General features: G+C 40.5%; 1 protein-coding gene across 2 annotated transcripts in view; it reads left to right on the top strand.

Annotated features, from left to right (window-relative positions):
• The window catches only part of MPP4 (MAGUK p55 scaffold protein 4), an 80,112-nt gene that overhangs the window by 17,974 nt on the left and 36,769 nt on the right, over positions 1-25,369 (top strand). Inside the window, exons 3-12 of one of the 2 annotated variants that reach the window (XM_077448583.1) lie at positions 1,195-1,316; positions 2,212-2,289; positions 4,992-5,072; positions 5,196-5,327; positions 17,212-17,293; positions 17,562-17,647; positions 21,123-21,194; positions 22,304-22,477; positions 22,628-22,824; positions 22,976-23,040. In XM_077448583.1, the coding sequence (XP_077304709.1) occupies positions 1,195-1,316; positions 2,212-2,289; positions 4,992-5,072; positions 5,196-5,327; positions 17,212-17,293; positions 17,562-17,647; positions 21,123-21,194; positions 22,304-22,477; positions 22,628-22,824; positions 22,976-23,040 (1,089 nt within the window). The remainder of the gene's footprint in view (positions 1-1,194; positions 1,317-2,211; positions 2,290-4,991; positions 5,073-5,195; positions 5,328-17,211; positions 17,294-17,561; positions 17,648-21,122; positions 21,195-22,303; positions 22,478-22,627; positions 22,825-22,975; positions 23,041-25,369) is intronic. The other variant, XM_077448584.1, reaches the window with a different exon arrangement.

The following is a 25,369-nucleotide window of genomic DNA, read 5'->3' as shown; positions in this document are numbered from 1 at the left end:
GCGGCATTAGTCAGGAACATTGAGGAAAGCACTGTCCTAGCCCATTCCCGCAGATCAGTCTGAGGGTGTATGATCTGGTTAGCGGGAGGGTGAGTTTTTCAGGGAGGTTTACTATCAAGAGGGCCTTTAGTGTAAGCCACCTATGACTCTCGGTGCCCAGAGTCCATCACCAAACCTTGAATCCTGCTGATTAGACAATAAAGAGCAGCAGCACTTGATGAGGTCATTCCTGCCCTTTTCTACCATCTGCTCTTTTCTCATGTCAGCATGTATATTGTCAGTGTAGGTGCATTGCAGCAGAGCTTGATTGGCTCCTAATGCAGACCTTCCAGTCTGCTCTACAGAGGATAAAGAAAGCTGATAAATAAAAAAAAAAGATCATCAGGTACTTACAGTTAACATATTTAAAATATTAATTTATTAATACATAATTGTTTTATTGATGTCTTTATTTCTGCCTGGAGTTCAGCTTTAGTATATCAAAGAAGCTTAAAGTGAAACTATTTGTAATTAGAGGCTCCAGAGTTCTTGCCAATGAGTTCTTAATGTGCACAACATAATAGAACATTATGACAGATTTGCTTTTTTAGTGCACCCTTCTGCAGCTACCAATGCAAACTCAATCTTCTTTCTAGTATAGAGTCTTCTGTCTCCAGCCACTGGTGGGCCATGGATGGTGTCACCCATACTCAAGGGAGTTGCATCGCTCCTGCAACTGGTTCTTACTTCAATCATCCTTCAGATGCCAGGATTTTACTCTGAACTAGTATGCAGTCAGTGTATAATTCAAAATCATCGTTAGCAGCAAAGGGTAAAAGGTTTGAAGGCAGGAGAGACATGAAAGTCTCTTCTGCCATAAAACTATACCTGCTAATATTTTTGTAATTCAATTTTAGTTCTGCTTTAAAGATTTAAAATGTTTCCTTAATAAAACGGACTATGCCTAAAACCTCCAAAGTCCTATCTGTACAGCATTATTATTAGTTGTAATTCTACCAATGGAGATTAGAATAATTCGACATATGATCTAATGTAGCAGCTACAATCAGTTAAATACCTGGGAATAAAATGTTACATTTGTAGTTTGAGGTCTAGATGTAGGGGGAATTTTTTAATTGCATAGATACGTGAAATATTAAGATTGTGTTTGTGTGATCGGTAATATATACTAACCACTTGCATTCTTTTCTCAAGGACTGTCACAGATCCTCACGCTGGTCCTTGATGAGTTGGGTCTGTTCTACCACAGAGATGTCAATGGAATTGGAGTACTGTACAGTTTACTACAGGCTCCATGGCTGCAGTCTTTACTAAAGGTATAAGCTCTCTTTTCAACAGATATATACAGATGCATTTAAAATATTAAAATGTCCAAGCCATGGATAAGGGTTGCCCTAAAGCATTGTGGTTACTTTCACTAGAAAAAGGCTAATTTTAGATAAAATATTTTGTGTCCACCCATATTTCAACTTAACATTGGATAGGTTTATAGGCCATAGTCACATGATCAGTGCCAAGATAGTAATCAAAAACAGGATCGGGATGAGCAGGGAAAGACATTTCCTATGGAAGTTCTGAATGCAAACAATGTACAAAATTCACCCATTATTCTGGCTGCCAAAGCTACAAGGAAGCCACGTTTACATTTTTAGTAAATCATAGCTATATACAGATTGATGTGGAAAGGTCATTGGTATAGCCCATCTTAGAGTGTGTCTTTTTGTCCTAAACCTTCCTCCCTCTAGAGAATCCCCATTATTTTTTATTTTAATTATGTAACTCCTGTAGGACAAAATCTTCTTTTAAGTCTAAGTGAAGTCATCTCCCTGCTTCAAGAGCCTTTTTCCTGCAGACCAGAGAGGAGGAGTCGGTAGGGCATTCTACATCAAATAGGCACACCTCTGCAGATCGTAGATAGTTAGGGGGGTTGAATGGACTGGTCACCCAGGACACAGATAGCCAACTAGGTGGACTAGTGAACCTAGAAGCCATGCAACAGCATGGGCCTTAGAAGCTAGTGGAGATCACTGCGGTATCAGTGTTTACTACAGTGATTTACAGCTTCCAGGGGAATCCTACAGGTATAAATCCCAATAGGTTCCACTTTTAAAAGCCTGCTGTATAAAATCCAACAATTTTATATCTTTTATACTTTTTTGCTGAGTTTTTAATGTGTATACAGTGCATAATGTCACTTGTTCTTACCTGCAGGTTCATGACTGCCTACATCAATACATAAGAAAAAGGCCTATGCCTGTTGTACCCAAAGTCCGAACCCTATCCAGTGAGGTTAGTTGAAAAAATTGAACAAACGTCTGTCATCCAAACCAACATTCTTTCAGTGCTATCACCCAAAAAGGGAAGTACCGCTTGTTTGCTCCCCCCCCCCCCCCCCCCCCCCCGCTGCCCTTTCGGAGGGAGGGAGGAAGCGGATATCTGTTTTAACAGGTACCCATCCCCACTTCCAGGAGACCTCACGATGAGGTTCCCCGGAAGTTTGGCCCCTCTCCTCCTCCCTACGCCGCTGGGACATTCACAAAGTGCAGCAAGCTTTGCACATGTGCAGTAGAGAACTGTCTGTGAAGTCGCAAAGCTTCACTGCTGCTTTCCCTTACAAGGAATGGCGGTGGCAGCACCAGAGAGTTGATTAAAAAATTGTGGTATCCCTGGACCGGTAGGTATCCTAATAATAACCTCCCTAGTGGTAATCCAGAATGTGGCTCTGGGTTAATTTTCAGTACCAAAAGCTGTAACCCCCGAGCCACACTCGGGATTACACCGTAGTATCCCTCTACTGTTACTTACCTTGTCCCTATGATCCCCGATGTCCTCCCACTGATGCATCTGTCTTCCCTTCTTTGCAAGTGCTGCGACGCAGGGGGGCATAAAACTCAAAACGTAACATACACACAATACATTGTAATCTATCATGATTACATTACTGTATCAAACCATTTCACCTCAGTTTTGTCCAGTGCCCTGCCTGCACTTTTACCATTCTTTCTGCGTAAAACTTGAGAATGTCCATGGCATCCAAAAAGCATCCCTTTAGGTCAAAAGTGGTTTTAGACCAGCTAGAAAACAGCGATAGTGATTTAGAATCGCTAGAAGAATTCACTGATAGTGATTTGTGGGGAAATTCATCATCAGACACTGAAAGTAACGACAGCGACGATTCTGCAACTGAGCTCAGTGATGTGAAAACTTGGTGCTCTATTGACTGTGGTATGGATCAGGCAGCGCCCCCAAGATTCTCATTTACTGGAGCATCTGGTATGAAAGTAAACGTTGAACACAACAACCCCTTGGCATACTTACAATTATTTCTGACTGATGAGATTATTGAAAAAATAGTTACTGAGACAAACCAATACAAAGAGCAACAATTAGCTACTATGCATCGGAAGTTTCCAAGAAGCAGAAAATGGGAACCAGTGACCAAAGATGACATTTGGAAATTTCTGGGCCTAATAATACTTCAGGGAGTGGTGGGGAAACCCCTGCAGAAGTGGGATTGGACAACTCATAAATTGGCATGGTCATTTCAGAGTACAGATTTTCTCTGATCATGAAATATTTACACTTCGAAAACAACAAAGAATTTGATTAAACTACTCACCAAAACGAAAGAAAGCATCTCTGTAACAATCAACTACTTTTAATCCTTATGCTGCTACCATTAGTATATAGATAGAAAGTTATCTTATATTTACTTGTTTCAAACTTTTTTTTTTTTTTACATTTCTTCACTTACTTCCTGGTTTCCATGCCTAAGAAGGGTGTTCTCAGCTAAGCACATTCCCCTGCATGCATGCCTGAGTTAAAGCGGACTTCCGGCCGAAATATGACTTTTAAGATAAATACCCATAGAATACTCATGCCTTGTGCAATGTAACAAAGGTATGCTGCAAACTATGCCCAGTTTTCTATTTGTGTAGCATAGTTTTCATCCTTTGTGAAGTTCCTGCACAGCGTGGCCATCTCCAGTGTGGGCATCTGAAGCCACAGTCTCTTTCTTCCTGCATTCCGTGCATGCTGGCTAACCAGCATGCACCTGTCACTCTCACGCATTTGCAGTGTGGTGCAATCTTAGTCAGCTTGACATGGCACAGCCATGCCAAGCTGACCAAGATTTTTCATAGACGCCAATGTAAAATGTTATTGGAGCTGGGCCATGCCAAGCTGACCAAGAATTTCTATAGACGCCAATGTTAAATGTTACAGGAGCAGTGCCATGCCACGCTGACCAAGATTTTCCATAGACGCCAATGTCAAATGTTACAGGAGCAGTGCCATGTCAAGCTGACCAAGATCTCCCAGGAGCCCATGCAAAACTGGAAATGATGTACACGCCGCAGCCCCTAAAAGAGGAGATTAAATTACATATAGGCATAAATCAGGTAAGTGAACAGAAAAAAAAATGCCAATTAATTTTAAGGATGCACATTAATGCTGCATGGTGAGGAGTGAAAAATATGGGTGGAACTCTGCTTTAAGGGCAGATGGATCCCAGGAAGTAAATGCTACATGAATCATCTGCCCCTACTCAAGATGGCCACGGCCACCCCCAGTGCTAGAGGGTGATTTTAAAGTGATTTCTCAGCAAAATAATGCATGAAGACATGGGTAAATTTATGATTTTGCTTTGAATATTAGAAAATTAATTAAATAGCGTTTTTGGTTTGTGATCCTCAGAGGCAGTGTAGTGCTTTAATAACTAACAAAGCTTACATAGCTCGCTAGGAATATAGCAACAGTGTTTTTAGTATATGCCCCTGCGTTTACAGAAAAACAAAAACTAGATTCTTTAGCCCTACTCATCTGCATTCATTTTGATATGGTAAGACTTTCTTAATGTGTCAAGTAAGTCAATGCTATAAAAACATACCGGTAATTGTTTTAGGTATTATTTTTGATTATACTTTATATTGATTTCTAGACTACATGTACTTTTTATGACTATTTAATAGTTAGTCATTTTTATTTGGCAGGTAGTAGATGTATTGCGTGAGGCTCCACCTTCTTCTGATTCTCGTGAATTAAGACGTCTTCTGCGGGGCCCGCACTTTAAGGCAAGCCATATTCTAGAGAAAAAAATGTAACATAATGCATATAGCAAAGGAAATATATACTACTGTATATGACATTTTATGTTGCACTGTAGGAACTTGCAATTTACTCCTTTATTACCTCAGGCTCTCTTGTCGGCACATGATATTGTGGCACAGAAAGATTTTGAACCTATTCTTCCCCCACTGCCAGATAACATTCCTGAAAATGAGGAGGCTATGCGGATTGTGTGCCTGGTGAAAAACAAGCAACCATTGGTAAGGTGTTATAGTTATGAATTTTGATGGTCGTTTTGTTTGGTGAGCCTTTAAAACATGTAGTTAAGGTATAGAAAAACACTTGTATGTCATATTGTATAGAAGAACTTAAACTACAGAAGCTGACATAAAGCACACGTAATATGTTTCTTGGTAGAGTATGCTTAACAGACCCCAAAGTCTACATGTCATAATTAACATATATATTTCAAAGTGTAAGTAGAGATCACAGGGCCCACTAAATACCCATTGGCCTATAATGCTGCCCTATTTTGCAACCTCTTAACATATCCCTGTCCATAAACTGACAGTTGGAGGTGGATTGTCCACAGTGCACATTACCGTCAAAGTCAGCAAATAGGCTCCAGGTACAGGCAAGACAACTGAGAGACGACATATCCTCTTCATTAGGCCCTGCTTTGCTGAGCCTGTACTGCATACTTAAGAGGATTGTTTCCTGTGATAAATGAAACACCAATAATATCCCAATAGCCCTAAAAAAGCTCTGACTTTGACCACATTCTTTGGGGGCCTCCATTCCTGTATGGCCTTTACTTTCTCAGGATTGAGGAGCATTGTTCAGCCCAAAAACTGGCTCAACCAAATTGGAATATTAAAAGCAGTCTACAGGCAGTCTGTTATGGTGACAGGAATCTGTCAACCCCCGTCTTGGCCTGTCCTGTGGCGGAAAGGGATTCCTCAGTTTGTAGAAAAGGATAAGAGTCCCTCAGGTTTACATATTCAGGTGCCTGTAGTCCACACAAAAGAGAAGTGTATCATCCTTTTTCCTTTCCAAGACATCCGTTGTTGCATTATCTGTTCTAGAATCTGCTTGACATGTTGGTAGAGGTGTGAAAGTTTGCTCTAATAGCTCTCCTGGATAGGAAGGTTCTTTCCTATGGGTATCTCATGTTTAATCCAATGTATAGAATCTAGGTCATGGTCCCCATTTAAAAACACCTCTGACCACTTATCTGTTGCTTTACTGCTTCTGAGTGGGTTTCAGTTTTTCAATGGTCAGTTGTAGGAGTGATAGTATTGGCACTCCTGCCCACTCTCAGTTCATTCCAACCAATCACTGACTCATATTCACTCTTACCACCTTCGGAATAATCATATCAGTGATTAGGGCCAGTTCCGTCACTGATGTCCTGGGGATCAAGTGGAGTGGAAAAGTTTAACTAGTACCAGTTGTAAGGTAGAGGACATGTCATAAAATCCAATCTCAAGTTCACAATGGCATTATACCATAGATGAATGTGGTATTTTTGAAAACAAAAGTAGTGGGACTTTAAATATGCCAAATGAGAACAAAGTCAGAAAAAAAATCTATATAAAAAAATGTATTACACATAAAACATTGTCATGAATTCAATATTAAAAATATAGCTATGCATAAAGAAACGTTGCGATAAATACAAAAATAAGCAAATCTGATGGATACATGTACTTGTAACTGGTCTACACGTTTTGTGGAATTCCCCGCTTCTATAGGACCATACATATATTGCAAGTGTGTAATATACAGAGTCTATTACGATACCTAGAACCATACCCTGGTTAAGTTAGTTTGGTCCGACTAGAGGAGAAACACCACAATGTTGGGGTTAATGTGCAATAAACACCTCTGTTCAACTCACCTTTGATCTCAAAGACCACCTATGTAAATTACTGTCATGTTTTATGTATAAACAATTTTAACATTGACTTTAATAAAATCTAGATAAAAAATACTTTTTTTCTCCTATTACACTGTTGTTGGAACTTCTAAAGCACCGTTAAAATCCCTACCTTCCCCCTCATTCTCTAGTACCATACCTTGCTGGACCACTGTGAGGGTCCTGGCAACAAAAAAATTGAGCCACTTCCAAGGGAAAGGGTTCCCGAATGAGTGGACACTGGAATTATAAATGTCCCCTCTAAAAAGCACAGTGCCACCATCAGGTGATCCAGGTCCTGACACACATGGTGACCTGGCAGCTGGGCTGTACAGTGTCATTGGTTGCTGGGACACTGTTTGGCTATACATTTCTTCTAAGCAATTGACTATCTTGCCAAGGAAATCCTGGTCTTCTGCAGGGTAAAGAATTACCTTCTTGCTTCCCCCTCCAAGGGGTTAATGGTCAGTTCTTCCTGCTGAGTGGGCAGTATTCCATATGATAAGATCAGTCAGGCCTCAAAATGTCTTGGCTTAATCACCCAAGCCCCAACCTGGCCCTGGCTACCTAAATAATGGTTGCGGCAACGGTTGACTCCTTCTCTCTAGAGTAGGTGCCGCTGTCATGCCACTCCCATTACCAATGTCTGGCATGGCCAGTCTTGTTTGTAGATTTCAAATGTGTAACAGGCTGTGTAATCGTTACAATGATCAGACAGATAGTAACTGTAATCTGCAGTTTACTAAACAGTTGCAAAGTTAATATCAAAAATGCAAAGCAGGGTCAGAATGACGGACTATGCATGCACTGCAGAATAATTTAAAACTGATTCTGAAAGTTGCACAAACATGGACTCTTTACAGCAATATCTCTGTGTCTCAAACATAGGAACATGTGGCTGTATAGCATAGTTTTTAAAACACTCTAATACAACGGAGAGTCAATCTGAGAAACACTACGTCAGTAAAACGGTTCAGAGCATAAACAGCTAATTGCGCTTATCCTCATAAACGGTATCCCTCTAAGTGAAGTCTAGGGTAGCTCTAGTAACACAGGCAAACAGCTGACGTGATTCAAGGCCTGAGGCCTGAGCTATCCTATTGGAACTGGAGCATTCAGGTAACAACTGGAGAGGTACTCCCCGCAGTAACTTGGTTTTCTAGAGAAGCTGCATGCTATTAAGGTGATTTTAAAGGAAAGAATAAAAAAAATAAAACATGTTATTCTTACCTGCTTTGTGCAATGATTTTGCAAAGGGCTGCCCTTATCCTCTTCTTTTTGGGTTCCCCCCCGGCGGTCCTGGCTCCTCCCCCATGCTGAGTTCTCCCAATAGCAAGCTGCTTTCTATGGGGGCACTCAAGCAGGGTCGCTCTCGTGCCATACTCTGTGTGTCCATTCACACACACAGCACAGCTTGGACCCACCCCCACTCTCTCCTCATTGGGTCACTGGCTGTGATTGACAGCAACCAGAGCCAATGAGGAGAGAGAGACTTGGGAGAGTCGCTACTCTCATGCACATCGCTGGATCGGGATGGGGCTCAGGAAAGTATAAGGGGGGTTGGGGGATCTGCACCTAGAAGTTTTTTTTACCTTAATGCATAGAATGCATAGCGGCCCCATTGGCTTTGAGTAAATAACAAGAGGAGAGCTTCTGCCGGGTTCAGTACTTTTATTCTTTTGTCTCAAAGGTGCATTGTCATTGTCAGTATATACCCTGTTTCCCCCAAAATAAGACCTAGCGTGATTGTCGGTGATGGCTGCAATATAAGCCCTACCCTCCAAATAAGCCCTACCCTGTTTCCCCGAAAAGAAGCGCTACCCTGAAAATAAGACCTAAAGGACTTTAACTAGGGCTTATTTGGGGGTAGGGCTTATATTGCAGCCATCACCGACAATCACGCTAGGTCTTATTTTCAGGGAAACAGGGTATATACTGACAATAACAATGCACCTTTACAGTATACCTTGTTCCGCTTGCCAAGGGGTGCAAACTTTAAACTTTAGAAAACTTCCATAAACTGTATCCTCCCCACAAGGTACTGCTGGCTTGCCTGGATGCTGAATGAATGAGAAAGCCCCTTGCAAAACTAGAGGAAGTAGGAAGTGTCTGGTGATTAAAACATTCCCCAGAGAAACAAGAGGAAGGCAATAAAGGTTAATTCAGTGCTGAACAAAGATTTAAAGTGACAAGCGGACATTTACACTACCACCGAATTATGTTATGACGAATAAGATTTAGAGTCATACATTATTTACAGAACATAACCATGGCCGCTATAAAAACATAAGTCTTACACAATGTAGCTTGTAGGTACTTCTGTGACTGGTTACTGTATTGCGTGGCGGTATGCTAGTGTATCACTAAACTGGCAACTCATTTACTTTCTATGAGAACTACTAGCTTTTGAATAGGACGTTCAATAAATTGAGGGTTTTGATACATAGTCCTTCTTATATTGCAATCTTCTGTCACCCTTGTACCTAAGGTAAGAACAGGCACCATATCATACGTTGTTGGCATCGTAAAAGTGATGTAGTTCCACCTTCGATACTTTACCGAAGTCAGGATGGTAGCATCTGGGTATCTTGATTTTCCTTAAAGCTTGCAGAGTACTTTTCCAGGCCTCCCACTGTGGACTTAAGCTCTCAGGAAGTGCTTCATCCCAACTGATGCCCCTGTGATAAAGCTCCTGGAGAATGCACTTGCCACTCAGTATTAAGGGAGCTATGAAGCCTAGAGGATCATAAAGAGAGGCTACGACTGACCATGATGAGTTGGGAGTCGATCCTTTATGTCATCGCTGAAACTGAAGGTGTCATCTTCTATTAACCACTGAATGCCAAGTACTTGTCCTTCTGATGTTGAGTCTGGGTTAAGTTTGAGAGGTTCACTAGTTGTTGCTCTTTCTGATGGAGCTACACAAGACATGACGTCCCTTTTATTAGAGTTGAACTTATGCAGTCTTAAGCCTGCATTTTTACATAATCCTTTCGCTTCAAGGATTAGATTTGTAACTTCACCGATTGTTAAACACTGGTTAGGCCGTCGTAGACATAAAAGTTCTTCTCAATGAAGGCTGATGCTGAAGGATACTCTGCCTTGTGTTATTTGTGCAAGATACTTGAGGCCAAAGTTGGCACATCTTGAAGATGAACTGGCATCGAAAAGGTGAACTGCCAGTCTGTATTCCTTTGGTTCTGTTTCCAACTGGCTGTTCTCCCACCAAAGGAACCTTCAGTAATTGCACATTTCTGGGGCACTGTAGAACTGGTGGAACATCCTTTCAATGTCGCATATCACAGCAACTGCTTCCTTCCTGAAGCGACAGAGAACTCCCACTAGAGAATTGATCTGGTCGGGATCTGTCATTCAGGTGTCGTTTAGGGAGATGCCTTGAAACTTTGCTGAACAATCAAGGACGACTCTAAACTTGTCTGGCTTCTTGGGGTGATAAACCCTGTGATGTGGGATGTACCACACTTTTTCTTCCTCTGATAATGAAAGGGCTGGTTCTGCATCACCTTTTCTGATCGTCTCTTCCATGAATGCAGTGTAGTGTTCGTAGTACTGTTTATTGGCCTTTAGAGTTTTCTTTAGATGTTGAAGTCGGTGGACTGTTGTCTTTGAAGCGTAAAGGCATCAAATAGTGTCCATCTTTGCCTTTCATTATGTTTTCAGAGAGAAGCTGCACAAAACGTACGTCATCTTGAGACACATACTTATCTTCATAATTTCTTTCAGAGAAGTCCATTTCTAGAGCCTTTAATACATCAGTGACCGGGGGCATTGGTATTTCTTTTACTTGCGACTCTGTGTACGAAGCTCTGGCTACCCTGTTTATCAAGATGTGGATTTGCTGATCCTATGATGCTCCAATCGAGCAAATTTGAGCAAAGGGTTCCTCTTCGGAGCCTGTAATGGCCTCCAAGGGAGCCAGTACTGATGGGCAATCATAACCGATCAGCAGTCAGACTTCGCAGTTTTGAAATGGCTGTAACGTGTTACCAAATGCTTGAGGTGTGGCCACTGAAGTGCAGTCTCCTTGGTGGGGATGTGAGACTTATCTACTGGAATGAAGTCTCTCGTATAGGCTTGACGGAGTTGAACTATAGCTTTAGAGTTGAAACCACGCACTTGCAGACCGTGAGCAATTTGGCTTGATATAACTGTATCAATGGCTGTCATGGTGCTGAGCTTTAGCTGTAATGGCTTGGTGCTCACACTTAGATTAGATACCAGGTCTGTCAAAATAAAGGTTGAATCACTCTGCGTGTCAAGTAAGTGAGGATTTCTCTCTGAAGCTCCACTGCAGCTGACAACAGAACTGGAACAATGCAGGAGGTAGCAAGAGTATGCCTTGTCAATGTATGGGACATAACTTTGGGAATGTTGTTGTTTATCTTATCTCCTGTAGCTACTGAGTCATCGTTTGGTGTTTTGACAGGCTCAGTGCTTCTCTGTATCTGCAAACAGGTTGGATGATGACAACATATGCTACATGTGTGTCTTCCCTTGCAGTCTTTTGAAGTATGGGCCATTTTTAAGCAACCAAAGCAGAGGTGGTTTTCGTAAATTAAGACCTTTCTTTCATCGATGGTCCTTGCTGCAAAAGTCAGACATTTAGTGACACTGCGTTTTTGTCTTTGCAGACTAGGCAGGGTGGTTTTGGCCTTGAAGCTGAGATCTCTGGAACACTGGAGGTGGAGGGCTTCATTTGTGTGCTTGTGTTGAGTGCCTTGGCTCTTTTGGGAATTCTCTCATCTGGGGTCTTGGTACTGAGGAGGAAGAGGTAGGCAATGTGGTTGCATGCTATCTTGGCTTCTTCTGCAGGAAGTCTGTGAAACGAGCAAAGGTTGGGTATTCTTGAGACTTCAGTTCCCATTGCTGGAAGTTCTGCCCAATTTTTGGGCTATATTGTAAGTTATAAAAAAACTGATACAACACAACCAATTCCCTCTAACAGCGTGTATCACCACTGCGCTAAACGCAATCTCACCCCATAAACTAAGCTGCTACTTATACAAAAAATGTGTTAATGTTGGTGCAATAATCCTTTCCTCAAGCAGAAAATTCAAAAAAGCATGTAGCGCTAAATGTGCAAATAACTCACACCATGTATCTAATTATATCTCTCATAGAAACATATACCAAAAAAAAAAATGAAATGAATAAGTCAGACTGATGACGAAACATGACGGGCGTGGCTATCTGGCGAACGTATTGTACCATTAATCTAGAGAGCTGGGCAATGTATTGTGATTGCTGGAGGAAGTGAAGGGAGGTCTACAGCACGCTCCAACTGCCACGGACCTGCTGAAATTGAGCGAGTGCGGTGAATAAGGAGGGGTGAGAAGGAACTTGATCACTTGTATAATCCGAGGTCCACCGTGACCATCAATGCCCCGGCATATAAGCTTAATTAAGAAGTTCAAGCGTGATGTGGTTATTTCTGATTTGGCTTATCTTTTATGAAGTTCATGTGATTGCACTGGAATTGGTTTTATTTCATTAAAGAGTGTGTTGAAACTGTATTATGCTATTGGAGGCTTCCTTTTATTTTTGCAAGGTTATTTACACATGTTTACCATCAAGGAGGGGCCAATGTGTATGGGCTTCGCAAGTTTGATGATCCTGCAATTATAACTCTGTTTAGAGGATTGAAAGCTCTATTAGCCAAGCACGAAAGTGTTTGGCTTAATAGCTGGTGAGTGCATTCACATTGGGGGATTCACGGTCACTGAAGATCAACCGTTTCATTTGGACACTATTCATTATTTTCACGTGGATTACTTTTATTGGACTTTTTTCTTATTACACTGTTTTTTATTAATTCTTTCACTAGATAATTTTTTTGAATTTTTTTGTTTTACCTGATTAAGTTGGGGCATAAGTGCATGTCTTTATTGCATACTGTTTGCACATTAAGCATTTTATATTTATATTCATATTTATATGTGAGTATATTGTAAGTTATTTTATCAATTAAGTGGATCAATTTGATACTCTCTCCATTTAACTGAGGTTCCACATATATTAATATTTGCCATATTTATTTGCTTTTTTAGTAAAAACATGCATCCCACACCTGATGACTGGCATAAAGCCAAGAAACGCGTCAGGTTCTCAAACTAAGGATGCCCAATTAAGCTTATTTTAATCCTTGATAATATAAATTTTTGTCCTAATAGAGTTTGTACTCATTCAAGTGGTTTTATGATTTTGATTGGTAATTTATGTATTTCTGTGATGAACTGCATCTATGTATGTCCATTGATTTGTCTATACTCCAGATTTTCTGATCATTATGAAAATATATTGAGTGTATATCTATATTTATATTACTGTATTACCATTGTATGCATTCAGATCATGGACTACCCCTAGGGGTTATTGATTATAAATTAAATCTAAATCATTTCATCTACTCACATGTATTTATTAATTATATTTTCAATTGACATGCTTCATTTAAAGTCCCACTTGCCCCCCTTTTCTTTTTATATTCTTGAGACTTGTCTAATTCATCCACATCCTCAAACTCAATGAATCAAAAACAGAGTTTCTTATCCTACACTCAAACCATAATTCCGTAACCAAGACCTCCTGGACACCACCCGCCATCTTTGGGCAAACCATCTCCCCAAAGACCAAGGCCAAGAGTATCAGGGTAATTTTTGACTCACAAATGTCAATGGATGCACAAATAGGAACAGTAGTCAGTGGTTCTCACCACCTGCCACGCAGACTCATCCCTTTTATCCCAAAGAATGGCAAAGCAGTGGTAGTTTTAACAGTCATTAATTCACGACTGGATTACGCAAACTCACTTTATATAGGATTACCCCAATATCAATTTGCGCGATTACAACTTAGCCAAAACACGGCGGCAAGGCTGATAACAGGAAAAAAACCCTGGGAATCGATCTCCCCTTCCCTGAGGAACCTACATTGGCTAACCGTAAAGAATCGGATCACATTCAAGACCCTCTGCCTCACCCACAAATGCGTGCATAAAGACGCTCCTCAATACCTAATTGAGAAAATAAATCATTACACACCAAACCGCTGTCTTCGATCATCTAACAAAAACCTCCTCCTCGTTCCCAAAGCACGGTACAAATCGAAGGGGGATCGGAGATTCGCTGTCCAAGGACAGCGGCTATGGAACGCTCTACCAACCAACATCCGCCTGGAAGAAAACCACCAGGCCTTTAGGAAAAAACTCAAGACCTTCCTCTTCTAGTTGATGACAACTAAGCTCTTCACAGCGCCTTGAGGCGATTCAGTTTGCGTTGTGCGCTATACAAATATTTCATTCATTCATTCACAACTCCATCGACTCACGACCCATTCAGGCAGAAGAAGAAACTTTCCACTGCCTTATGAGCTTCACCACTGAGATACCTCTTCAAGTGCAGCATTTTTTCACACACAGGGATTGGTTTTTGATCAATCAGCGCCATAAAGGATATCTTCCAATCTATGAACTTTAAAGGATCACCTGTAAATACAGTTGGTTCAGGTATAGGGAGATGGTTGGAGATGAGCAGACTTGCAAGTTCTGGAATTAGACTACCTTCTTCTTGTGGTCTTGACATCTCAAGTGGTGTATTTTAAGGTTGAAAAGACACAGCTTTTGGATTCAATGAGGTTTGTGGTTCATTCTGTTTGGAAAGGTTTTGTACCTTGTAGTCTGTCTCCTGTTCACAATATTCAAAAATATCATAGGCATTGTAAGCTTTCACTCTTGCTGTAGCTACCTTGACTTCATTTTCTGCTTGTAGCTGTTGCAGTCTTGTCTTTTCCTCATCTAACTTAAGTTTAATTTCTGCCTCCATTTTGCTCAACTTAACTTGTTGCTCAAGCATCTGTTGCATCGCCTTTGCCTGTTCTATCTTGGCTGCAAGGTCGGCTTCTGCGTCTGCGCGTTTGCGAGAAGATCTGGAACTGGCTCTCAAGCTTGAGCTAGAGTCTGGTAATGACTCTGAGAGGACAGTTTCTGTTTCCGTGTTTCCAAAGACTGATTCATGCTCTTCTTTATTAAGTGCCATCCTCACTCTTTCCTTCTTAAGTTGATCATTAAAGGTCTCCTCCACATTCTCTAGCAGTTTTTTAGTGAGGTTGCAGATTTCAGCTGTTAACATGGTGCATGCATCCATTCTTTTAACAATGTATGGGGTAGTGGAATGATTACGGCAAATGTACTCATACTGTTGGTGTACTAACGCTTTTTTGGCTTTAATCTCCTTCATTCTTGTATCAACGTCTTCGGCTAGGCAGAAGTTCTTTAATTTCGTCCTAATTTCTTTTGCTAGCTCCTTCCAAGAGTCGTACACCGTGTTGAATGCCATTTCATTTTTCTTAACTGTTTCTTTGTGCATTTCTTGGCCCTTTTCTGTTAATCTTTGCTCTCTGGAGCTGGTCCACACTTGTTGTGACCCAGTCAGTTTGTCTGTTTCTTTAGTGGGTGACAACATTTTGTTTTAGTGTGCCTTTGCCTTTCAAGTGTGTTTGTGCCTGAAACCTAATCTGAATGAGAGTTGGCTCAAACTTGCTACCTATAGGCTACGAAAGGGAAATAGGCATTTACACTTGTAACTTACAAAAGTTTAGCAAACAATGCATACCATACGACAAAATGTTGTTAAAAGAATATACTGCTGATATTTTTTAACCAGACAATTTACCCTTTAAGTAATTAGTAACAGTTTAGTGGATTAGGAACTTAGGAGATAGCGTTGTTTACAATTTGATACTAGGCCTCTAAACACTAGGCACTATAGCATGAATATAATAACAATCATTGCTTTAGTAAAATATAAATTATTTGGTTCCTATATTAATTAAAGGCGATTTCCAGACCGCGTATAAAGCAGCCCACTATATTTAAATGTCCATGTGATACGTTTACTTTTTGGCATATTCTCTGTTGCTAAGATGGCATCTGCACGTATCCTTGTGAGGCTTTGGGAAGCCCTTACTCACAGTTTGATAAACAGCTGGTGATGACAGAGATGTGGTGTCGAGTCTCCACCTCAGCGATACGTCTTCACTGTAGCGGCCCCATTGGCTTTGAGTAAATAAAGAGAGGAGAGCTTCTGACAGGTGCAGTACTTTTATTCTTTTGTCTCAAAGGTGTGCATTAAGGTTGAACACCACAGAGGTTAATTTTTTGACTCCTTAAACAGCTTAAGCACCATTTGTACCATAAGCACCATTTGCACCGTGAAAACTGGAAAATCACATACAATACATTAGTTTACAGAGATCACCAACAAGGGGGTTACAACAGAATTACAAATCTGAATTTACAAAGTGGTGTTCCATTATCTATACACATATATCTAAATTATCATTAAACATTTAAGGAAACATGACTATATGTTCAAACATTGTGTGTCTACAGCCTATCTTTTAAGTAACAGCATGGACTCAATTTGTGCCTAAAAACATATATACTGATAATGACAATGCACCTTCACTGCATACCTTGCTCCGCTTGTCAAGGGGTGCAAACTTTAAACTTTAGAAAACTTCCATAAACTGTATCCTTCCCTTAAGGTACTGCTGGCTTGCTTGGATGCTGAATGAATGAGAAAGCCCCTTGGAAAACTAAAGGAAGCAGGAAGTTTCTGGTGATTAAAACATTCCCCGGAGAAACAAGAGAAAGGCAATAAAGGTTCCACATGTCATTCAGTGCTGAACAAAGATTTAAAGTGACAGGCGGACAGTTACAGAATGTATTACAGTAAAAAAATAAATAAAAAAAAAACTTGAGCTTGTAGAACCACTTTAAGCTCTTTCCGAGCTGCCTGCACCTGACAGTGGAGTGCCTCTAACCTGGCTGCAGATCACTTGCCCAGCTACCTCTGAGCAAGTAATGTGTAGCCGGGTTACCCAGCTACCTCATCAAGTGTGGCCTATCTGAGCTGGTATTAAAGGAAAACAGAGAAACTTATCTTACGAAAGAACCAAGAGAGTTATGGAAAAGGCGTTAAAGGTGCTTACACCTGCATCTAAGCATGGTAAATCAATGGGCACTCTGCTACATAGGTGCCTGCATCTACCTTCATGTCAGCTTTCTGTGAGCCTCTAGACAGCTTTTTTTTTCAATTCTAACTTAGCTGTCCCTCTAACTACTAGCATAACTCTACTAAGCTCTCCAAGAGAAAGACAAATTAGCAACTATAAATGAGAAAAATCTCTCTCTTTTTTTTTTTAAGGGAGCTACAATTAAACGTCATGAAATAACTGGAGACATAATTGTTGCCAGAGTGATCCATGGTGGCCTTGCTGATAGAAGTGGTAAGAAATGTCTTTATAGATCTACATATTTATGTATTTGAATGCATACAGCTATGATATTTGTACCCTATAATCTGTGCATTTTGAGAAGCAACGCTATTTAAAAAAAATAATAATTATGTACTGGCTTTTAAAATAACTATAGTCTTGTTGTAAGACATGTTGTTTTATTGCTTAAAAAAACCCTGTATCATCTTGCCAAACAAAATATAAGATATGAGATATAATAATGTTTATTAATTTTTCACAAATGATACCTCAATTTTAGGATTATTGTATGCTGGGGATAAACTGGTGGAAGTAAATGGTGTTCCTGTAGAAGGGTTGGAACCAGAACAAGTAATTCAGATTTTGGTAAGGTTCTAACCTCTTTTACCATGCAGAAATAGCAAAATTTAATTGTGTGGCTTTTTTGTAATTTAATTGATGACCAGTGCGCTTCCCAGTGAATTAGCAAAACCTTTAAAGGCTGACTGTAGCCGGAATGTTTAGCACAAAGTGCGGCGGACTTAACCAACACCCAGCTGTCTGAAGCTGACTATACATGGATCAAAATGCCTCTGGTTCAGCAGGAATCTATCTTTGGCCATTCCTGTTCATGAACGGCGCTGCTGGAAAAGTACCAATCAATTAGCGGCAGTGCTGATCAGTGTATTCTAACAGTGGATGGGACAAAGTGGGAGGGATTCCAATTTCCACATTTAATATATGAATGGGGAAATCGGTACAGTTTTTTTTCATTCAGCCCTTTGGCTTAACAAAAAAAAAACAGCCATTTATGGCCAGCTTAAGGATAATCATTCCCTCTAAGTTGCCTAAGACCTGACTGAAAACACCTTCTGCTTTTGGAAAACCAGTGCCCCACACTTTATTGTACTTTTTGAGTTCTAAAAACCTGATCTAGCCATTTCTATCATAAAGGCACAAAAACTAAACTAAATATATTTGGCAATGGCCACAAAGGATATAAATCTACTTTGAGTGCACCAAATGCATTTGCAAACCCATATATTACCTTGTTAAGGTAGAGGTAGCATTACCACTGGACTACACATAGCCTGTGTAGAAAGTATCATTGTGGGATGGACCCAGCAGGTCCTCCCACTACAGGCTTCCTGAAGAAGACTAAAAGGGGGTGGATGCAAGACCAGTTACCCTGTAAAGGGAGAGGGAGTAGCAGTGACTGTTTTTTAGCATAAAAAACAACTTACACAGAGACAAGGGACAGGAGTTGACTCATGCAAGGTTACTGCACAGATCTGGAAACATACAACCCCAGGACTTGAGTAAATATTTAAAAGCCTCTTGTATTTGGAGAATGTTTAGCGCTCACCCCCGAAGAGGCCACTAAAAATGTACCCAGGTCTCTAACAATAGTACAGAGGCCACCAGTCCCACAAGCACAGTCCCATGCACACCAACAATTCAGGCTCAGTCTAGGGCAACGGTTCTCAACTCCTGTCCTGAGGACCCACTAACAGGCCAAAATGTAATTATTAACTTGGGGAGATGCAGACTAGAATACTCAGGGCTGTCTTTAAGGCAGGGCAAAAGAAGCAGCTGCCCAGGGCCCTGTCATTGTTGTGGGGCCCAAAGTAGCTGCCTCATACTGGCCAACTATCCCAGTTTACATTCCCTTGTCCCTTGAAATTTTAGTCCTGGGCTGCTTCTAATGCTGCCCAGCTCTGCCCTATTGTTGTATACAGATGACTCGCCTGCAGACCTGTGTTTACATGTAAATACTGGCATTCATATGTAAATAGCAGTCACATGCATATGTAAACAGCTGAGGCCAACGGCATTGATATGTAAATAAAGGCAGCATTCATAGGTATATTATGCCCCCCTGCAGTGAGGAGAAGATGTGCTGTAACCTATCGCAACCAGTGAGCAGTATTACTGTACAGTAATCTCTAGCAGCCAATCAACAAGCAGAAATGTGCTGTAACCTCTAGTAACTAATCAGTGAGCCTTAAGGAGTGCTGTAACCTCTAGCAACCAGTCAGTAAGCAGTAATATGCTGCAACCTCTGGCAACCAATCGCAATCGCTGCCTGATCTGATACAGTAAACTGATTTTAAGTCTAGCTGCTATTTATTGTATGTCTCCGAGAAGGTGGAGAGCGAAATTGCATGGGGGGGGGGGGGGGCCTAAGAAAATTTTTGCCCAGGGTCCAATCAATATTAAAGACGGCCCTGAGAATACTGCAATAACAGCAGGAAATTATATCACCTGTGATGTATTTTAGCTCTCTTGCAAACCTGGCCTGTTAGTAGGTCCTGAGGACAGGAGTTGAGAACTACTAGTCTAGGGGATGCCTTTTTAGTATTTATTTCTGAAGAACTTCAACAGGAGAGAGGGTTTAGGTTTCACATGATATGCCAAACCGATCAGTAGCAACAATAGGAGGACAAACCTCTCTCTAATCTTCCAATAGCAGATTTTTTGGAGGCAACAGAGCATGGCCAGTATATCTAGGACCTTACAGCAGCAGCCCATATAGCAACTTCTGCCACTTGGTTCCAGCATCCTTAGTGAGGGTGACTAAATGATTCTTCTCCAGACCAGGACTTTCAGGCAGTGCCCTCCAGTAATCTTCCTCAGGTCCTTAGTCCAGTAGCTGCTGAAACCCAGACTGCAATTTCTTGTCTCAGTAAAGCTATCACCAGGTGCAACAGCCCCAAGAAAGCTGGAACCCTCCCTGAAGTGAAACAAACACTCTTCTCAGGCCTCGTAGATATTTGGCACCTCTCCATCCACCTTCTAGAAGCCTCCCTCCAGGAAATAGCTGGATCAGGATAAATATTGATACCGGGTATCTTGTTCTCCCTGCCTTATATTTTGGAAGCTTCTTCCAAAAGCAGGCGGAAGAAGTCAAACACGCAGCCTCAGTAACCCTGGGCAGACAAAAACAATCACTGCTCTATTAACGACAATGGAAGACTACATTTTCCTAGCAGCCAACTGGAGTAGGGCGCTACAGCATGATTTGCCTGGAGTTCAGCTGCAAAGTGACCAGTTACCTATGATGTGGCATAGAAGTGCCAGATGATAAACTCTGCAGCTTTATACAGTTTCCATAAACTGAAGATTCCAGAAATATGACCAATAAAATCAGACAGCAATGAAAACCTTCTCCAAAAATAAAAAAGTTTTGGCTGGCGATGAGCTTTAAAAATATTAACCCAGTAAACCTAAATAAAACCAGGTAAGTCAAAAACTTATATGATATTCCTACTTCAAAATCCGTGTAAAAGTGTTAGGGGCCCACAAGCTTCACGTTTCAGTTGAGTCCATATTCAAGTAAACCTGTGTTTTGTCCATGCACAACACAAAAATCATCCATGGAAGTTTACTTCCACTTTAAAGAGAAACAACACAGAACTCCCCTCTAATTCATTATATAAATGTATTGTAGCAATTTAACATAATCAATAATATGTTTTAATTTATTAGAATGGCCTTGCCTCTCAGAGATGGAGGTGTGTTCTGATATTTCGTTGGTTTCGCTGCCTGTTAAAGCAGAACTGTCATCCAAGTATCAGAATGTGATTTTCCCTAAGATTCCTTCGTTATATGACAGTTTTTGAAGTGTTTTTGTCAGCATTGAAGTCAGGTTGTAGATAATATGGTTTTACATCTTGACAGTCAGCCTGGCCCTATGACAGGAAAATTCTGAAATGTAAGGCTGCATTATTATTACAATTCTGGGATGGAGATATTAGCTCAGAGGCCTATTTCTCACAAGTTTTCTTTAAACCCCAGTTATTGTGTTTTTTTGTCTGTTGGAAAAACTGTAACTGCAATAAATAGTTTGTGTCATTTACAGGTGCATTCTGAAGGAACAATTGTATTTAAACTCATTCCTGTTGGTGATCGCACTGTGAGCAGTCACACAATGGTAAGAATGACATTTCAACTTCCTTTGGTGTAAATGTAATATATGTAATAAAGCAGTGTTACCAGAAGTACTATGAGCAGATACATTTAGTTTTTTTTTTTGATATTGCAACATAATGGCATTTAATAATATCTAGGAATATTTGAAAAACTCAAAAAAACTTTTTTTTAAGGGGTTACAGTTAAGGCTTACCTTGTCATATACTTTCAGGATATAATATATTTTGAGAATTACACTAAGGGCATTTTTAGACACAACAAAGAACAGTAATGTGTAAGAAATCATGGCAACCAATCACAAGTCAGATTATAACAATTTATCTACAAATAAACTGAAAACATTTTATTTTGTGATACTATTACCTTGTGCTTCTAATGTTTTTATAAAAAAATTAGCTGATGGTGCAATCACTAAAGATTATTCTAAATTTAAATGATATACTATGCCTGGATTATTGACCTGTAAGTGTTAATGGTCAGATAATGAATGGCTGCTTTGAGGGTAGAACATTTTATATGTTACTTCATTCAATATTTGCACAACAGCTAGATTAATACAGAATGCTTGTATTCTATCAGGATTAAAATAAAACTCAATTCAACCCTAGATTCATATCCAGGGTCTTTTTTATACTGAGATACTCTTTTTAACATTTTTAATTGTCTTGTTTTCCTTGAATTCCCTTTTATTTTGGAATCCTAGACACTGTTGAAATATCCAGACCAATAAAGGAGCGTATGGGATGCTGAGAATAATTGCATTATAAGACTCCCTGTGCTTCAGTTAATTTATAGTTATTTGGTCATCTTCTCTTTCTCTGCGGGCTCTTATTTAGTGGACTGTATAGGCAAGTGGTCCATTTAAAAGAAGTACGAAAACTGACCCCAGAATTGCTTTTTAGTTTAGTTTTTGGAGTAATGTCTGACAGGGGTGGTGACAAAAGTTACTTGTACAGAAGGGTGTAATTTCCATGTGTCTAGGTCAGGGGTCCCCAAACGTTATCAACGTTCACTAAATAAACCCTTCCACAGCTCAGTAACCCCCCCCCCCCCAGACCAGCCAATTACTTATGATAGTTCCAGATCCGAGGCTTCCTCCTTTGTTTACAGTATGTTCTGACAAGAAACCCTGCAATGCTGGCTGGCCAATATCATGACTGTAGATCTTTGGTACATGGCTCTACTGAGGTCAAGGGAAGATCTGCGTGCAGGCTCGGTCAGCACCACAGAGACTTTCGCCACAAAAGGCTGCACACCAGAGGAGGTCTCCGATCTAGAGCCAAAGTAAGTAAGCAGCTGGGAAGGTAGGGAATGGGGGCAAGAGGGAAAATTTTGTAAAAGTTGACATGAAGGTACAGCTATCGTCTAAGAAAAAGATGTTGTTATAAATTTTTGATTTATGTTTTACTTGTATTGTCTTTTCTTTCTTTTCAGCTATTTGTCCGAGCCATGGCAGATTACTGGCCTCAGCAGGACCCAGCTATTCCCTGTGCTGATGCTGGTTTACCTTTCAAAAGAGGGGAAATCTTGCAAATAGTTGACCAGAGTGACTCCATGTGGTGGCAAGCTAGAAAATCTTCAGATCTTAGTAGATGTGCTGGCCTCATCCCATCTAACCACCTTCTCAAAAGGTAATTGTTGCCATGTTTACTGCTAGGAAAGTATAAAAATATCTGTCACTGCATTCAATTTTTCTTGAAGCATTATTGAATAGTATTTAAATAGTATAATAAGGAAGGCAGCCATTTTGAGTATTTAAAATATACTTTATTCATGTTCCAGGAAACAACGAGAATTTTGGTGGTCTCAGCCCTTCATGTCTCAGACTTGTCTTAAAGCATCACAATGTGAGTATCTCCCTGTCTCTTGGCTGCCACTTTCCAACATACATAAATGATTGCTACAATCATAGGTAGAGCTGGCCTGGGGCCTCAGATTATGGGTATGCTAAAATGTTCTGCAATTTATTGCTCAATAAAATATGTCAATTTTAGTTTTGCAAACCTTTAGGCTGGGTTCACACTATTGCGAATTGGTTTCTCCGCATCCAATTCACATAGCAGGAGACTGTGACCGGCTCTCTATGGAGCCGGTTCACACATCTCTGCAGCGGCTTTGGTGAGAATTGCATAGCAGCTCTGTACCTCTTTTGGTCCCTTTCAGGTCAAAATTAAGGCCAAAATTCGGGCTGAAATCAGACCTGAAACGGTGAATGGAGACGCACCGAATCCTGCTATGAGCCGCAGCATGCTTCATTATGAACCCCAGCCTCAGACTTTATTTTAAAGTAGCGGCAAACTTGTATTGCTCTCAGTAAAGTTTTCCTTTAATATTATCAGTTTATACATATACAGTACATACTCCCTGTATCATTGTTTTATTTTATGTCACTATTTCCAAAGGGTGTATCACTTTTTTTCAGTGTATCAATGATGATATGCCTCACAAACCCATTTCAGAAGGAAGATATATATATCTGTGTACACTTACCCTTATTCATGACCCAGTTAAAATGGTGCAGGCCATTGGACAGAAAACAGCCTGGGGTTGAAGATACAGTTAATCCACCACTGCATAGAATCATTGTATAATGGTAAAATCCACCCTTCTTTGAAAGTAGGTTGTGACAACTTGGGGGTTGTTTAACTCAAATGTAGTGCTTACCAGAGAGTTCAGCCCGCACCAGACATGCTTTTTCAGTGCTTTATCCATCCGTTTTTATTTAAGAAAAAGTTCACAGCAGTCAGTATCCCTCACAGGGGTTTCCACCGTAATACAAAAAGACCATATTCAACCTCCTGGCTCTCTTTGATAACACTGTTTTTCAGGCCTTGTGCCTCGGTCCTTCTGACAATCTAACACAAATTCTGGACTTTAAACTGATGTAGAAGAGAGAGCGAGCTGCAGATAAACAGGTACAACTTAAGTAGGAGCATATTTCATCTCTGTGTAGCATCTGATGATGATTTACAACCATTTTAAGTTCTGATTCCTGTGCTCCACTACTGTTCATGTAGCCCCTTGGCTATTGGACCTCCAAATCATAACCTTTGGCTAAACCCTAGCTATATTTCTGCTCTACACCTTGGTATCTAAGTAGAGAAAAAACTGATATAAAAAGTGTCAATGTGTTCTGTCCATGGGCTGTTGTAATAAAGGGCAAAAGGGACTCATCAGTGCAGTAGGTCACCAAGGTAATTTTTGAATTAATGAGAATGTAAAAGAAATATTAATGTCAGCCCCTTGATGCACTTCACAGGGGAGCCTGTTGTAAAGTGAACGGAAATGAGCATAATGTCTTTCTAGCATATAAAGACAAAGCTTCAGCCAAAACTGCTTTTTTGTTGTTGTGTCTGTAGCTGTTGAAGAGATTTCCAGACACTTTTTGTCCCTCAGGCCCCCTGTCACCAAGACAGAAAGCTCCCCAATAAAATCAGACCGCAATGAAAACCTTCCCCACTCTATCCATACTAAACAAAAAAGTTTTGGCTGGTGATGAGATTTAAAATATTAACCCAGTAAACCTAAATAAAACCAGGTAAGTCAAAAATGTACATTGATATTCCTACTTCAACATCCATGTAAAATTGTTAGGGGCCCACAAGCTTCACCTTTCACTGTTCATATTTAAAGCGGTAGTAAACGGTAGCAAGCAGTGATTTAAAAAAAGAAAAAGAAAAAAAAAAGAAAGGTAAAGGCATAAATTGATAGTATGTATTGCATACTAGCATATTATGTGAAACTTTCCTGAAAATTAATTATTCCAGCGATGGGCTATCACCGCTGGAGGCTGCTTCCATCTTCATCCGTCTTCCTACCAGGTCCGCGGACTCCAACTGTGTGACTGCCTGGAGCCGTGATGACGTCACTCCTGCACATGCGCGGGGGAGCCACCATTTACGGCACAGGACTCTGAAGGAACGGCCTGGGTGGCCGTTCCTTCAGAGAGCATGCGCAGATGATGTCATTGGCTGCATATACAATAAATATCTCCTAAACGGTGCACATTTAGGAGATATTTACAATACCAATAGGTAAATCTTATTATAGGCTTACCTATAAGTACAAGTCAGAGATGGGAGTTTACTCCCACTTTAAGAAAACTTGTGCTTTCTCCATGCACAACAAGCTAAAGCAGCCAGAGGTTGTTTTAATAGCACTGTGATTGGCATGAAC

Source organism: Lithobates pipiens, unplaced genomic scaffold (genome assembly GCF_037356315.1).
Source record: "Lithobates pipiens isolate NorthernLeopardFrog02 unplaced genomic scaffold, aLitPip1_a1.2 Scaffold_22, whole genome shotgun sequence".
Classification (NCBI taxonomy): domain Eukaryota; kingdom Metazoa; phylum Chordata; class Amphibia; order Anura; family Ranidae; genus Lithobates; species Lithobates pipiens.
Note: the sequence above shows the minus strand (reverse complement) of the source record. Positions and strands in the feature narration are given on the sequence as shown.